At 45.9% G+C, this 15901-nt stretch overlaps 1 protein-coding gene across 2 annotated transcripts in view; it reads right to left on the minus strand.

Moving 5' to 3' along the window:
• Positions 1-1616: 1616 nt before the first annotated feature.
• Positions 1617-15901, minus strand: part of ARHGAP31 (Rho GTPase activating protein 31) — a 59813-nt gene continuing 45528 nt past the window's right edge. For both annotated transcript variants that reach the window (XM_013183584.3, XM_013183592.3), the window contains exons 8-12: positions 14595-14719; positions 12253-12312; positions 10965-11591; positions 10299-10612; positions 1617-9403 (exon numbers count right to left, since the gene is read on the minus strand). In XM_013183584.3, the coding sequence (XP_013039038.3) occupies positions 6935-9403; positions 10299-10612; positions 10965-11591; positions 12253-12312; positions 14595-14719 (3595 nt within the window). In that variant the 3' untranslated portion in view covers positions 1617-6934. The remainder of the gene's footprint in view (positions 9404-10298; positions 10613-10964; positions 11592-12252; positions 12313-14594; positions 14720-15901) is intronic.

A 15901-nucleotide genomic window follows, 5' to 3' on the forward strand; every position in this document is an offset into this window, starting at 1 on the left:
CTCCCTTTGTACTGGGTTAGCTTTTCTCCTGGTTAACGGCCAGCTTGGGAACTTGCTTAATCTTACTTTTGACTTAGCTGACAGTATTGAAGATGTTATAACTGGTGTTTCTAATACAACCTACACAGATGTTTGTCCTGAGTCAGACTTTCAGACCCGTAGTGATGGGAAAATAGGCAAAAGGAATTGGCTGAAATTGCGCTGAAGCACAGCACTGACTGGAGTATGGCCAGGTCTGTAGCACCCCTTTTGCTTGATATCTATAATGGAAATGCTGGGGGCAGTTTGAGGGTCTCCTCTTGTCTTATTGCCAAGTCATTGATAGACTCTGTGGCACAAAGAATACAAAAATGCTGTTTCTCATACAGCACTAATAATTGGTTAGGACTAACACAATTGCAGAGTTCAACAGACGTGGTTTTCTGTCCCACTGTGAGTGCCAGTTGCCATGGAAAGCAGGAAGCACAACCCAGGCATTTTCCTAAAGGGAAATTGCAGTCATGAAGCTGGTAGGAAAAAGAGTCAAGTTCTGATTTCAGCTGCTGAGTAGGAAAAAAAAAAGAAAAAAAAAAGTATTTAATTTACCCTAATGATTCCTCTATTGTTTGGGGGGGAACAAGAGCAGGCTGGACTGCAGGTATGCCCAAGGAGGCTATAAACACAAGAACACCTGCCTTTTTTTTGGTCCTTTTTACCCCGCAGTAGAATAATGGACAGATAATATTTACATCCACACTACATCTCAGAGATTGAATCAGTGAGGACTCTTCAAGAATCCAGAGAACCAGGAAACTTAATTCATAATTTTGTTAAGTTCTTGCTTATCCTTTACATATCATCAAAAACGCCAAACATGAGGCACCAAAAGCTTCATGGTAAACTATCTTGTTCAGCTCCTCTTGTTCACTCTACAAGTGCTGGGATCCCAAGGTGTTTCTGCTCCTTTCTCTCTGCTGCTCTGCATTATTGCAGACAAGGCAGAATTCTACAGGACCTGTCCTAAATGGTAGGACATTCTCAGGTTGGAAATTAGGAGACATTTCTTCTCAGAAAGAGCAGTCAGGCATTGGAATGGGTTGCCCAGGGAGATGGTGGCATCACCGTCCCTGGGGGTGTTTAAGAAAAGGTTGGACGTGGTGCTTAGGGACATGGTTTAGTGGGTGACATTGGTGGTAGAGGGATGGTTGGACCAGATGATCTTGGAGGTCTTTTCCAATCTTAATGATTCTGTGATTTTATGACATGATTAGGCATCACTGAAACATCAGCCTGGTAGAACTATAAATAGTAAGAAAAAAGATGAATTTTACCCTTGGAAATTTTAAAGTGTTGCTGATAATGGTACTTCTACAGAAGTCTCCAAGTCCTCACCATTTTCAGAGCTGCAGAGCAGCTGTAGCCCTCATAAATTCCAGTCAGAAATATGTATGATCAAGGCCATAACATTCACCCCCACGGTCAAAACCCAGACAAACACAGCTTAGTGCCTTGGCCACTCACACAACAAGAGAAGGGCTCAAACTCCATGTCAGAGGAAGGCAAATGCATATACATCGCATTCATAAACCAAATCCAGGAGAAAGAAAATATTTCAAAACATCACTAGGGCACAGATCTGTTTTTATAAAAACTCCAGTTTAATCTCATGGCTGAGACCTGGCAAAACATTTTTTTTTTAATGTTTTCTTTTTTCTTTTTTTTCTTTCTTTCTTTTTTTAAGCAATAAGGCACAAAGACAGGCAAGTCCACACAGAGAACAAAGCTTAAAAAAATACAACCCATCAGGGCTAGCAGGAGAAATAATCAAAAACCAGAGCCAGCGGGATGGGGACAGTCCTTTTCACAGTGTCTGACTTCCAACCCTTCCCTTGATGTGGCAGCAAATAGTGTTTTGAAGGAGACCAGTGTCTGCAAGAACAATATCTGAGGTCTGGGCTGCTGCATGGAGCCCTCAGGAAGCACTTGCCTCCTGCCGTCCTTCCTTTCCAGGCCTGTGAAAGTCCTGCTCCATCTTCAGTTGAACTTAGTGGCAAGCTTTCCATTCCTTGCTCGGAGCACAAGTAGTTAACACCAAGCCTTTACATTGATAAGGAGCGAGAAAAAGATAAACTGAATTGGGATCAGCTACAGCTTCTCCCCCAGCCTTAGAGGTTATTTTCTAGAGATGGAGAGAAGCAAGAGAGACAACTGCAAAACCTGGGCATGCCCAAAAAGGACTATGTGTTCCAGCAGATTGCTTGTGTTTTCAAGGACTGGGGAGAAGCTTGTGGTAGGAAGCCAAGTCAGTCTTTACACTCTGGTCTCCCCTGATGTCATCCTTCCTCTCCCAGGACAAGATCTTGCTCAGGAAGGCCGATTCAGACCTTCTGCCCACCACAAAACAGTCAGAACTAATTAGCTTCTCAGTGGGCAGACAGCCAGTTGATCTCACACTTTCAGGGCTAGAAAAGTTGCAACATAAAACAGTTCCATGCATCAGCCCAAGTTTCACAGATGTGCAGGATTCCGTTTAGACAATTCCTTCATTTTAATTACATTTCCTTTTTAATATATTTATATAAAATGTTCTTTTATATATATATATATATATATATAAAATTTAACACAATATTCACCACTACAGGTGTTTCAGAATTCATTAGGAAAGAAAATAGACTTTGATTGCACCTTTTGGACTCCAGGTGGGGGAAAATGTTGCAGGGCTTTATGAATGCCCTCTGATGCAGACCTTAGTTCCCCTGAAGTTCTAAAGGTGAAAAAAAGAAGTGCTTCAGTCTTTCTGCAGTGATAGCATAGGATGGGAAGTCCAGAGGAATGTGGCTTATAAGGTGAGATAGAACACTCATTTCTGCTTACCCTCTCTCCAATAAGGCAGCTCCCACACAGGCTAACATTAACCACCTCTCTCGTTTCCATCAGGGGATCTATCTCTTTGCCAGCCCAACCATTTCACCCTGAGCTATGCTCCTGCACTTAAGAGAAGCTGCACAAACCCACTGGCTACATGCAAAAAATAAGTGAACTTAAGCCACCTCTCCTGTCTCCCACTGGTAGAAGTCTACAAGCAGCAAATGCTGGTGGTACGATATCATGATTGAGACTGAGTCCATCTGCAAGTTTAGGGGTGGCCTTTAAACTATCCATAGTCCCAGGGAAATTGATTTTTTTTTAGGTCTCTGAAATGATCCTTGCAAAGCTGCAAATGATGTGATAGTCTGTTTAGGAAGATCCTTTCCATAGTGCCAAGAACCATTGACTTAGATCTCACACAAAACTTCAAATACTGGGCCAGGCCCATCTCCCGTAACACTGTCCTATCCCTCTCAATGCTTCACAGAAAAACAAACAAAACCAAGGAACAATCAAAGAAACAATATCCTTTCTTAAAACTGTTTGCAGGCTCATGCTGGAGGGCAGGAGCTTGGTACTACCCCAAGTACAACTGCAAAACACTGAACCTCAGAAAACCTTCTAGTCTCAGGTTCAATCTGCTACTGCAAGTTGGCAGAGAACAACCTAAGAACCCTAAAGTGATGATGACATCAGGTCTGATCCTGGGGCTGACCTCAGGAATGGCTTAGTAAAGTGGGGTCTCAGGAGGTTCCAACCACACAGTCAGCACAACTCAGTGGTTGACAGCTTCTGTTTCTTGGCTCTGTCCAACTATCAAGCTTTGGTTGTTGAAGCTGACTGCAACTGTAGTACCAACACAGACCCACCCTTGAGCATTAGAAACTGCAGAAGTTTGGGTCTGGAGCTGGGCATGGTGATATCTGTGCAATAAAGAAATTACCCCCAGCTCTGCAGCATCTGGGGCCTTATCTCTGCTCTCGTGATACAAGTCCCCTTACAACCATAAAGCAATCGTGATGTGCCTGCATTCTGTCCACCTGGCTAGGATCTTGGAAGTTTGATACAGCAGCTGCAGGTTGGATCTGAAATTGCAAATACAGTTGTGATCAAGCTACAAAATAGAGATCTTGTTACGGAATCTCTGCTTAATTAAAATCCAAGACCTGGATCTGAGCTCAAATTCTGAAACACCTTTAAAAATTACAGTCTGGATACAGATTTTAGTTGAGGTCGACCTTTAATATTACATATAATTTTCTAATAATTTTCTCTTGCAGGAACTTCACCAATTATGCCAAAAGCACTATTACTAACTGGAACACTGTTAAGAGTTGAGGCAGCTTATTATATACAAGTTGCCAGACCTCATTTCTTGTTCATAGATCAGCTTATATGAGATCAAGGAGGAAAAGAAAGAATGGTTTTAAGGTGCCGAGGTTTCATCACATTTTCTTTTTCTTTTGACACATTACTTTATGAGTTTGGCTGGCTCCATTCCAGATGCCTTGGCAGTCACAACTAGGAACTGAGAAAATATAAATCCCTGCCCAAAGTAAACTGTTTTATTGATGCCAGAAAATCTGGGCACCATTTCCATTACTTTTGCTCTCTGTAAAGCCTTACCACAATACCTCGTATCACACCTTCCAAAGTCATTTGCCATTACTCCAGCTATGGTGTTTAAAAGCTTTCCCGTGAGGCAGTAAGAAAAGCACTTGGGTGCCATCTAAACGCAACACAGAGCTGTACTATGAGGAATATGGAAAACTGGCAAACCCTTGGTTTTAATGGGAGGCTGCACAGGCATTTTATGGTCTGGGAAAAGGCTAATACAGTTGTCATGAAGTTGCATATGCTGAACTGGCTGTCCACAGCTTGCCCAGGTAAAGCAGAGGCTGGCATCTGTGAGACAGCATGGACCCAAACAAGAACTCCAGGAATAATATTCTCCCTCAACCAAACTGACAGCATGGACTTAGTCTTTTGCTCTGTTCCCTCCTACACTGCATTACACACAAGTGGGACGTGCAATGGGGAGGATCAAATACAGCAACTTGTTACAGGGAAAGGCCCTCTTGTTTTTTCACCCTCCCTTTGGATATGGCAAGATAAAATACTGCTGAAGACATATTCCTTGCATCCGTGTGCCCGGAGCTTCTCAAAAGTACTCTGGCACCTCTCCCCCTTAGCAATCAAAGTGTGCAGACAAAGCAGTGTATAGACCGGGCCCTCCAGCCACAATGACACTAATTAAGTGACACATTCAGGACAGACCAAGAGCTCATGGGCTGAGCTTGCCAACAATTTTAAGATGCCAGTACATTATGAAAAAAGCCATAACCATACATCTGCTGAGAAATTCTGACTGATACTCATTGTGGTGGCTATAGCACTTCCTACCAGATGCCCAGTTACTGCTCAAACTATAGCCCATAATACCCATCAGAGAGCCTACAGACCCAGACACCTCCACGAATGATGGGCCCTGCAAGCACCATTACAGGGACAATCTCAGTGCTGGTAGCAACACCTGTGTTCCCATCTCCTCCTAGCCACTGGTGACATTTAAGTCTCAGAAACAGCATGGGCTGTGCCTGACTTTGCAATCACCCACCGTGACATACCAGGCAACAGATGAACCTGCGGTTAACTCGGAGTTAGAGGCTTTATAAAGGAAGCTTTAATTCTATTCCCACAGCAGATATTGCTTATATGAACATGTATTTGCCTGTAACGATAACGGCCCTTCAGGAGAGAGTTTAATTCACTTCAGATCCCCCTCTCAGGATATTGTTTGCGATCTGTTCTACAGTCCCACAAAGCATCGTCTTTACCATACCCTCAATCAATTTGAAAGCATTGAGGGGCAGGGAGGTGAAAGCCAGCCATGTTCTCAAAGAAACAACGTAAAATCATAAGGACAGGAAGTTTGAAGGAGGAAGAAGCACCTGGGGACATGCCACACAGTGGCAATGAAAGACCAAGGGTCAAAGATACCTCAGTCAGGGTGCAGGAGGGCAGTAGCCCAAGGACATGCAGATCAGAAGATCCTCTTGGTTTTCTCTGCTGTTGGCAGTGTGGAGCACAGCTGGAGATAGTTACAGAAGTGTCACCTGGCTTTAAGCAATGATGAAAATAGTTGATACTGGCCTTTGTTATGACTCTATCTTCACTTCCATCGATACCAGCCTGAGAAGTCTCTATCAATGGACACTCATTCCCCAGCCACACAAGTCTTGCCTGCCAAAGAAAGGTGTGGCTGAGCACATAAAAACAAAACAAAACAAAACAAAACAAAAAAAAACAAACAAACAAAAAAAAAAAAAACCATGATCAGGACTTGGAAGACTGAAAGAACAACTAGGTATTTCCAGTCCAGCTTTCATTCCAGACCTCACACATGGTGGAAAGATTACATCTTTGATGCAAGAGAAAAGCTGGTGGCAGCACCCTTAGGTTGTATGTTTGCCACTGGAACATTGTCGTGTAGCTCACACCTTTTGTAACTTGCTCATGCCAGCTTCATCCTTCCTCTTCAGCTATCCCCGGCTTCCTACACTGTTTAATTATGCTCTCCAAAAAAGATAGCAGAGACAGAAAGCCATGGTCCTTCAATGGCTGCTGCGAAAAGATAGAAGGAGGTCCCAAGCATCTGAACTTACCTCCTCAGCAGAAGTTTTGCCCCTGCACCCTGGGCTGCAGTACTTTAAAACAGTTTCCCCCCACTCTACATTTTTAAGTTATTCCAAGATTTACTTTTCCTTTTTTTTTTTTTTTTTCTGTAGAAAGGATGAGACTTCCACAGGGCTTGTTAGATAACAAGAACGAGGAAAGGCAAGTTCCTTGGGACTAGTTTACAAAAAGGCAAGACAGTGAGGGACTACAAAGGGATGAGAAAGGGAAGGAAAAGCAAGACAAAAAGACTGTGGCCCTCCATAGCAAAATGCTTTGCAGGAAATGGTAAAAGATTTGGGTCCTCCTTGCACAAAACAGTTATAACAACAGCAAAATGGAAACAGTTGGTCTTGGTGTAGACACTGCCATCCCATCCACCACAGAAAAGGAGTAAGGGAAGCTGTTGCTATTCAATCTGCCTCCCGCTTCGTCCATCCAGAATCACAGAGCGCCTCTGTGGCTGGTAAAAGCAGCTGGTAGAAGTTTCCAGTCTCTGTCCATTCTTGGGGATGGTCATTTTGTTCCTCAGCGTCACCCCCTCAGGCGTTGTTCGCGACGTCTCAGACAGATCGCCACAGATGGGGCTCGAAGAGGTGGTCTGAGTGGGGCTCCTTATGGGTGATAACAGCACCCTGGAGTCTGCTGAAGAGGAGGGGTGGTCCATAATGGGGAAAGGGGGGCTGAAGAGAATTAGACTCTGGGGCCTCCCGGGCCTAGATCTATAGGAAGGCTTGGAGAACCCTGATGGCCTCTCCATCTTTGAGGACTGTGGGTTATCTTCAGCTGTCTCCCCCTCAGAAGTGCGCTTTCGGCGCAAAACGGGGGCATCCAGGGCAGGGTTATGATTGGATTGAGATAGCTCCAGCGGAGATCCAAGGCTGCTGTGCCAAGGGAAGGCCGAGTCCTTCTGAGCTGGGTCACTGTTCTCTTTCTCTGCCTTGGCTTTCTTCTCTGTCTGTGGACTCTTGGGGGGCTCCAGATGGCCCCATGCCACCCGTTGAGCCTGTCTGCCAGCCTGCTTAGCTTCTGCCTCCTTCTTCTCTGCTGGGGGAGCAGCATTTTGAGCCTGCAGGGGCTGGGGGATCTGGGTGTACTGAATCTTAGGCGGTATCACAGGCACAGCTCTAGCCTGGCACATCTTAATCATGAAGGAGGTTCTGACTGCTGACACACTGACAGGGGCAGAGTTACGACGGCCGGTGGTGGCATGGGCCACTGCCAGGTAATCCAAGTCCAGATCCATGTGGGCGTTGAAAGGAGATCTCCAGGGAACACCTTTACCCACAGCAGGGCAGGCAGTTGGCAGGGATGGGACAGAGTCACTGCTTTTCACTTCCTTCTGCCCACAGAGGTGGTGTCCTGTGGCGGAGGGCATGGCCAGGCTCTCAAAAGTGAAGAAATCTGGGGCTGGAAGGAGTGTATCCAAGTTGAGGGACGATGGCCTAGTCTTCACTTTACGAGGTGTTTCTTCATCTTTATTACTCAGACCTGATTCAGTGGCAGAGCACAATGCTTTGGTAACAGCATCTCCTCCCAGGGCAGTGTCCTGAGATATGGGCAACTCCTCCTTTATGTTCTTTGTCTGTAAAGAACAGTCTGGGGTATTTGGGTACGACAAAGACAGCTCGAGCTTTGAGCTCCAAGGCTTTTCTTTGCTCACATCCACTCTTTTCTCCTCTGGTTCTGAAAGAGAGATTCTGGAGGGTTCTTCTTGCTTAGCTGGTGTTTCCTCCCTGCCGAGGGGATACCCCAGCTCTTCAGGTTTCAGAGGTTCTTCAGGAAGACTTGTGCTATTCTCATCTTGCTTAGCTCTGCCCAAACTAGAGGGGGAGATGGGCTGTGTTTTAGGCAGCTCACAAGACGCTGGCAAGATGTCACTGCAAGGTTGCTGCTGTTCAGGGGCATCTATGAAAGGGAATGGGATAGTCCACAGACTCATCACCGTGTCTTTACTATCCAGGGAGAGGCTGCGACTGAATCGTGGTCTAAGAGAAAGGCCTGTCTCTGATCTCTGACTCTGTGGCTGAAACTCTGGTATTGTCTTCTCTTGAATGTCCTTAAAGGTGGGGGAGTGGAGGGGGCTCGTGACCCACTGATGATCCTCCCATGGCTCCACAAGTTCTAAGCTCTGCACGTTGTCTGTCCAGGTATCCTCGTCATCCTGCTCACCAGCATCATGAGTTCTGCTAACAGCATTGCCCTCCTTCAGTTCCTGGATTCCAGCTCCACTCAGCTCCTTGGAGGAGAATGTGTCCCTTCCATCAGCAGGCATTATCTCGGGCTTCTCGCTCTGAGTATGGACTGTGGCATGACCCTCAGTTTCCTTCTGCAGCTTGCAAGTGCTATCTTTTTCTTTCTCTGGCTCTGAGCATGCTCCTTTGGAAAGAGAAAATGTATCTGTTGGGGGAATCTCATTAATTTCTGGTTGACTATGAAGCTTCCAGTCCTGGGGAGGAGTGAGACATTCACTCATGTTGTCCTCCACCACTGGGTGGTGGTTCTTCAAGGCAGCTGCGCCAGTCGGGACAGTACCTGGTTTGGGTAGGGCTGGAGCACAGCTCTGCTGTGCAGCCACATCAGACTGGCAGCTGTGGTGGCTGTCTGGTCGTTCCACGTTGGTGGCACCAAATAAAGGCACCTGATCTGTGGTCTGTGGCGTTCCACTTGCAGATTTCTGCTCAGACAGGGTTGGGCCTTGCCCTGGGCCAGAGGAAAAACTATTTGTTTGTACTGAAGAAGATTCAGAAATTGGGCCTGTCTTGGGGACAGCTGCTGGCAAGATCAAAAGCTCCTCTTCAGGTTCAATGATTTTCAGTTCATGCTGTATCTCTGGCCACAGCGGTTCTAGAAGGGCATTCACAGGGTCCTCCTCAGTCTGTAAAACAGAAGAAATGCCATGACCTGACAGCTCACAACTTACCAGTAAATACACCTCTGTTTTTCTCGTACAGCCCTCTTAGGATAGGGTGGCTTCTGGACAAGCATGTTCATGGGTACAGAAACACACACACATACTGCCACCAATCCACTGAAGGAAATACTACAAGTAGGTTTTATGAAGAAGATCTGTGATGTAGCCAGAATGAGGTCTGGGAAGATGCACTTGGAAAAGCGAGGTGAATGAGGAGCTGGAATGTCTCAGCCCATTTCTCAGCTCTTCCCATTCACTTGTCCTCGCCAGAGGCTCTGCATTACCAAGTTGCACTCTAACTGGAATGAATAATCTGTTTAAGAATATAGGCGAACAGATCTTTGAATAGATATCCAGAGTGGAGTATCGCTGTAAGAAACTTAGTGAAAAAGCTCTAGTAGAGATACAGGGGAGGTAAGGGGGGGAAAAAAAAGTGTCTAGAGAATGGGAAAAAAAAGAGAATGGAAAAAAAAATGAAATGTTCAGGCTGTACAGATCAACAGAATGGGACAGCAAAAATACATTTCAGGATTTCAGAGACCCTGGGTCAAAAGGATCAGACACCTGGACAGTCTCACATTTGGAGAGTCTCACAGCAGACAGATTGTACTGACTGCAGTCATAGTTACAAAAAGAGAAAATGAAGAAGAGACAGTAGGTAGTTGCATAAAGCTAAATCACCAAATGTTCATGGGAGCAGAACTGAAATTAATACGTGGTCAATTCTTGACCCTGCTTAGCCTAGGTCATAGACTGAGTTTTCGTGCCTATGGATGGACACACAATGAAATTTTGAACAGCTTCTCAGTCACCACCATGACATCGCCCCCCATCTTTTTTCTCACGGCTTCTTCCTTACCGCATCCCTTAAGCGTGGTGCCTCCTCTTGCTTAGCCTTCTGGATGTCCTGCTGGCCACAGCTGCCTTCTGGGGAGATGTCCTTCATCCTGAGCTGCCCTTGCTCTGCCTTGTCTGCAGGGAGCAGCCCTGTATGAACCTCTGAGGCTGGAGTTTGTTCCAAGGTGGGACTTTGCTCTGAGGATTGCCGGAGGCTGCTGCTGCTGCTGGTGCTGCTGCTCTGCCCACATAACATCTCTTGATTTTCTGCTGCAGGCTGTGCAGTTTCTAATGTCTCGGGTTTCCTGTCTGCCACCAGCTCCTCAGGGTGAGAGCCTGGATCAGAAACACAAATGAACTTTGTAACGACTTGTGACTGAAAGCATGTGCCTGGCAGCGCTCCCTGAAATGAAGCAGTGCAATTTTGGCCCAGTGAGAACAAAGAAAGGTGCAGAGCTTCCTCGGGGCAGAACAGGGCGTTGCTGTAAGGACACCCACCTCCCCAGCCCCAGTACTGCTGCAAGGGCCAACGCGATCTGCAGCTGCCAACACCAGCCCTGGCACTGCTTGGTCTCTTTCCTGCCACGAGGGCAGGCTGGAGCCACCTCCACACCACTGCAACCAAGCATCAGGGTACCTCCACTAGCCCAGCATGGGCTCCACACAGCTCTCCGCAACACGCCTTTACCTCGGGCTACTCCCGTTGGCAGAAGAGGCCCCGGTGGCTTCTCCTTCCTCTCCGGGGCCAGCTCCATCCTCGTGTGGCTCCCTGCTTCCAGGGCCGAGGGGCTTGTACTCTCAGGCACCAGGGCAGACAGCTCCTCCAAGCTGGAGAGGGAAGGCTTGTCCTTGGCAGGCACACGGCACGGGGTGCTGTTGGTGCTGATGACTGCGGACACCCGGAGCGGGACAGAGACAGCGAAGGGCTCTGAGATGTTCAGGGCTTTCCTCTGGTGCCGAGGGGAGGCCTCCAAGGGGAAGAGGCTGCTGGGAAAGCCCGACTTGGCGGCTGTTTCAGAGGTGTAGAACATGCGACTGCCTTTGGGGGAAGTCTGCTCGTTTTCGGCCTCCTCTGCTGCTCGGAAGACCTTCAGCTGCTCAGGGGGTGATTTTGCCTGTGGTGTCCGGCAAGGAGCTTTGTCTCCACTCAGCTCTGAGCTTCCTTTTGCCCCCATGGCAGATCCTTCCCGCTCCCACTCGTTCTCCTTGCTGAGGTCATATGAACTGCCTGTGCCTCCGGTCCGCATTTTCATCACCGGGACAAAAAACCCTCCAGTAGTCACTGCTCGTTTGAATCTGCTCTTTTCATCCTCCCCTAGAGGAGGAAAGATACAAGGCAGTCAGTGGAAAGCAAAGCACTAGCAGCAGCCTTCCTCTGCAAGGAGCCCATCTTCATCCCTCCAGGAACGGCTCCTGCCCTTGGTGAACACCCACATTTCCTCGGAGGGATGGGGACTGTAGCCCTGCGACTCCTTCAAACTGGGCAGGCAGGGCTGAATAGGATGCCTTCCACTGGAAATCATCTAGGACTTTTATTAGAGGCCACTCTCAATCAGATGCAGCCAAGTCTAGAGCTAGCACACATTGCCCACACAGATCATAGCTCAGGGCTTTCTTGGTTTGATTATTGTGAGTATTTTTAATTGCTTTATACTTTTTCTTGTAAAAGGGAACTTTGCGCCCACCAGGATAACCAAGAATGAAATCAAAGCAATCCCACTGCTAATAAAGATGCAGCTAGGCACAGTGATAATTCTCAGGTGCATGCACAAACACAAAAGACACAGTTGAAGGTTAAAAATGTATGCACAGAAGGGTGAAGGCACTTGTCAGCAGCTGTGGCATAAGCACATGAGGATATGCAACATGGTGAGATAAGAAAAGACAGAGCACAACATATATGCAAGCATGGGGGGGAGCTGAGAGGGCAGAGGTACATCCCTTCACCCTTAGAGCATAAGCGGTTGATGTCTCACCTTCCACTGGCAGGGAACACAGTGAGTCCATGCTCTTCGCGGGCCGAATGGTTGCTTTTTCTGTGGAAAATGAGTTTTAGAAACAGGCTTCAGATCCCGCAGCTTTGCAGGCTTCAGCCCATAAAGAACAAAAGCTGAATATAGACAGACATGCCAGACAGATATCAAAGTTATTTTCCGTTTCCGAGCGTTCCCCCTCTGCATCCACACCACGCAGCTTATTACCCACAACACTTGTCCACACAGCTGGGGATCCACTAGTGCTAACAACAGCTTTGCACCTGCCAGACATGTGGAGAGCTATACTTAACCCGGCCAGTCAACACCATCTTCACTCTGAAGCAGTTTGACATCCCCAAAGCCGTCTTGTGCCATTGCCCTCCCCAGTCATGCCAGGCTGTTGCTTTTGGGGACTTTTTAACTAAACTGACATAAATGCCTTCCCACTTCTCATTCCTTATAGTGAATGTTGGGTTATTTTCATGTTCCATCCCCAGATTCTTGCTGGCATGAGCATGCTCAGCCTCCAGCAAGCACAGCAGGAAAATTATGTGGTCAGTAAGCAACTTATTCCCTAGTCATCCTCACTAGACTTACTTGTCCAAACATGATCTGCCATTTGTCACCAGACACTCTACAGGTCTGTTCCCAAGAGGTTTTGGAAGCATGTGACTGTTACTGCTCTGAAAGGGGAGATGGAGGGGAAAGTAGCTGGCAAGAACAGCAAGTTAGTTTCTGGCAGCCCAAAAACGATCCTGGGAGCTCTGGAAAACGTCTGGGAGCAAACTTTGCTGTTTACAATGGTGCACAAAGTAGGTAAGGCAGAAAGTGAGTGGGCTTGTTGGACTTTATTTGTTTATATAATTAAGGCTTCTGGGACTTTCACATGAGCACGGGAGAAACTCCAGCTACCTTTCGCATTTATATGGAGTCCTGGCTACCTTTCACGTTCATATGGCATGATGTCTTGAGCACTGGCTCTGCATTCCCAGAGGAACAGAATTCAAGCTGCGGAGCTCACATTTTATGTGACTTGCAGACTTGTGTGCATGGACAAAAACCGTGCTAAAGCATGTGCTGAGTTTCAACAGCAAGTTCATCTGTTTCCCCACATTATGCTGTAAGCAGAGAGTACACAAAAATACAACATGGCAGCGCTAAAGCATTGCTTCTCCAAAGCACTGCTCTGATGCCTAAATCTCTGCATGGTTCTGCATTTTTATGTCCTGCTGGTGAAAATGTACAACCTCCTGTCACTCAGTACTGTGCTTGGAACAAAGGCTCAGCCCTGACAATCACTGGGCTCCAAACATTCCCAGGCAACCCTAGGCTAGTACTATTTTGGGACAGAGTATTCCTTATCAAAGTGAGAAGGTGATCCCATGATCAAAATAGGATGGAGAGCTATTTTGAGGTCTGCCATGGACAATCTGTGTGAGGCCATCTGTACATGTAAAACACGGGGAAGGCAGGTGTCCAAAGAAAGTTGGATCCAGCATTTGGCTTCACACTTATCTTTGATCCAAAGACAGCCTCTCTCATATGTGGTTGGCAACATTATATAATGTTGGCAACACTAAACATTTTAAGTCTTGCGATGTTTGGTAGTATTCCTTCAAACACCAACTCCTAGAATCATGAGGTTATCTTAAAAATCGCAAGTTTATCTTCTTTTTAATAAGCAAATCATGATTACTTTGAAGTTATCTCTATGATTTTTAAGAGTTGATTCATCATTTCTGAACACTTGGAATTGGCACTCCTAGGTAATTTTCTAGGAAGCACAGCACTAAAGATATTGCAGCTCAGGAGAATCTAGAATTTAGGATTACAGTCAGGAGGAAAGACATTTTCTCCCTTGTAAATGTTGCAAAAGTAATCATTTCCCTCAATGTGCTGAGAGCTAGGAGCCATAGGAACTCCTTGTTTTTCACAGACATTGAACACAGTTGGTTCTTTAATGCCCTGTGGTAGGACAGCCGCTCACCCAGTGCTGTGTAAGGAATGTAAGGAGTTGGCTGGGTTAGAAGAGTGGACTAATCCAACCCAATATGCCACATAGAATTTCCTAGTCCTCAGGCTCGACAGCTGGGCAGTGGGAGCCTGTTTATCACATACCAAAATGGAATATTTGCTGTAGCTGCCTGGCATATCATCCTTAAGGGTGCTTCTTGCCATCACATGAAAATAAGATGTTCATGAAACCAGGCAACAAACATGACTCCATTAAACTATCTCAAGTCTAATGACATTAGTGTCACATGGATACAGGTTGCCTCCTGCTATCAGTGCCACAGGAGAAGCTGTGGAGAGAAATACGTAACTGAAAAGTGTGTTCTTACCAGAGAGTTTCTGTGCCCTTACGAAGACACTCCCATTTCGACTCAATTTAGACTTTGATTCTGAGCCAGAACGGCCCAAGTTAAATATCGACTTCCATTTCTTGGACTTGGTAGATAACTTCCTCCTGGAACAAAAAAAAAAAAAAAAAAAAAAAAAAAAGAGCTCGGGAGATTACCAAAACTTACCTTTTTTTTTTTTTTCAGAATCCCATAAAAGCCCCTGAACTCTTTCCCCTCAACACTTCCCTTCTTTTCCTCTCAAATCTCTTCTAATTCTAGTATATGCAAGGCATCGCTACACGAACACCTCTCCCTTATCTGCAAGTGATTTATCTGTACTGCTGATTTAACCATGTCAAGGATGGAAAGACACCTGAGCCAACTCTGTGAAGAGTTGGCTTTGGCATTATTCTACAGCAACTGTGATTGAGTGATCAACCAGGCCTGCCTCCAGAAAGGAGATGTTTCTGGGGCTAGAACTGTCTTGTAACACAGTAAAGAAATAATTGCCTTTTAGATAGGTTTTAATGACAGTATGCAAGATAAATTCCAGAGAACTGATGGAATGTGTGTTATTGCCTGGTGCACGAAGCTATCCTTTAAAGTCCTCATGATTTATAGTTTTTATGAATTTGCAAAAATAAAAGGATCTGTTAATACAAATGGCTATTAATGCTTCTCAGGTCAATCTGAATTTAATCATGAGTGTTGATCATATGCTAGTATAATGTAATAACTGAAAGGAGGAGGCTTAAGGGAATTAAATCAATTTCTTGTAAATGTCAGAGGAAGTGGGTGCCAGTTCCCTGTGTCTTTTCAGAAAGCCCAGCTTTAAACAGAAAGAAGCTGCTGTTCCTGAAGCCAATTTTCTTGTATGAATATTATTGCGTGAAGCTCTGTTTCAGTTCCTTCACATTCCCCTTCTGACTCCTCCTTCAATCTTCAAGAGCAAGAACCATTTTATTTCCCTGTCTCACTCTCCAAAATTGGTTTTCTACCCGTTCTCATAGTTCTGCTTTTCCTTCAGATCAGTACTCAGAAGAGCACAAATCAGTCCTACGAAGAGGATTAACATCTTAGTGATAGGTCTGTTCTCTTCAAGTGAGAAAGGAAAAGGCACTGTAGACAGTAAATACACCCTTTTGTTTTAAGCTGGTTATCTTCTTGCCAGTATTCTATTAGACAGCTCATTTTTCTTTTAATATATCAAGTGTGAAGAAATATCTTTGCTACGGTGCTTTATGGGTCAGTAGATTAATGAGTCTCCTGCTGCAGAGGCTATAATCTCTCAGAACCAGGCAGTCGAG

Source organism: Anser cygnoides, chromosome 1, assembly GCF_040182565.1.
Source record: "Anser cygnoides isolate HZ-2024a breed goose chromosome 1, Taihu_goose_T2T_genome, whole genome shotgun sequence".
Taxonomy (NCBI): Eukaryota; Metazoa; Chordata; class Aves; order Anseriformes; family Anatidae; genus Anser; species Anser cygnoides.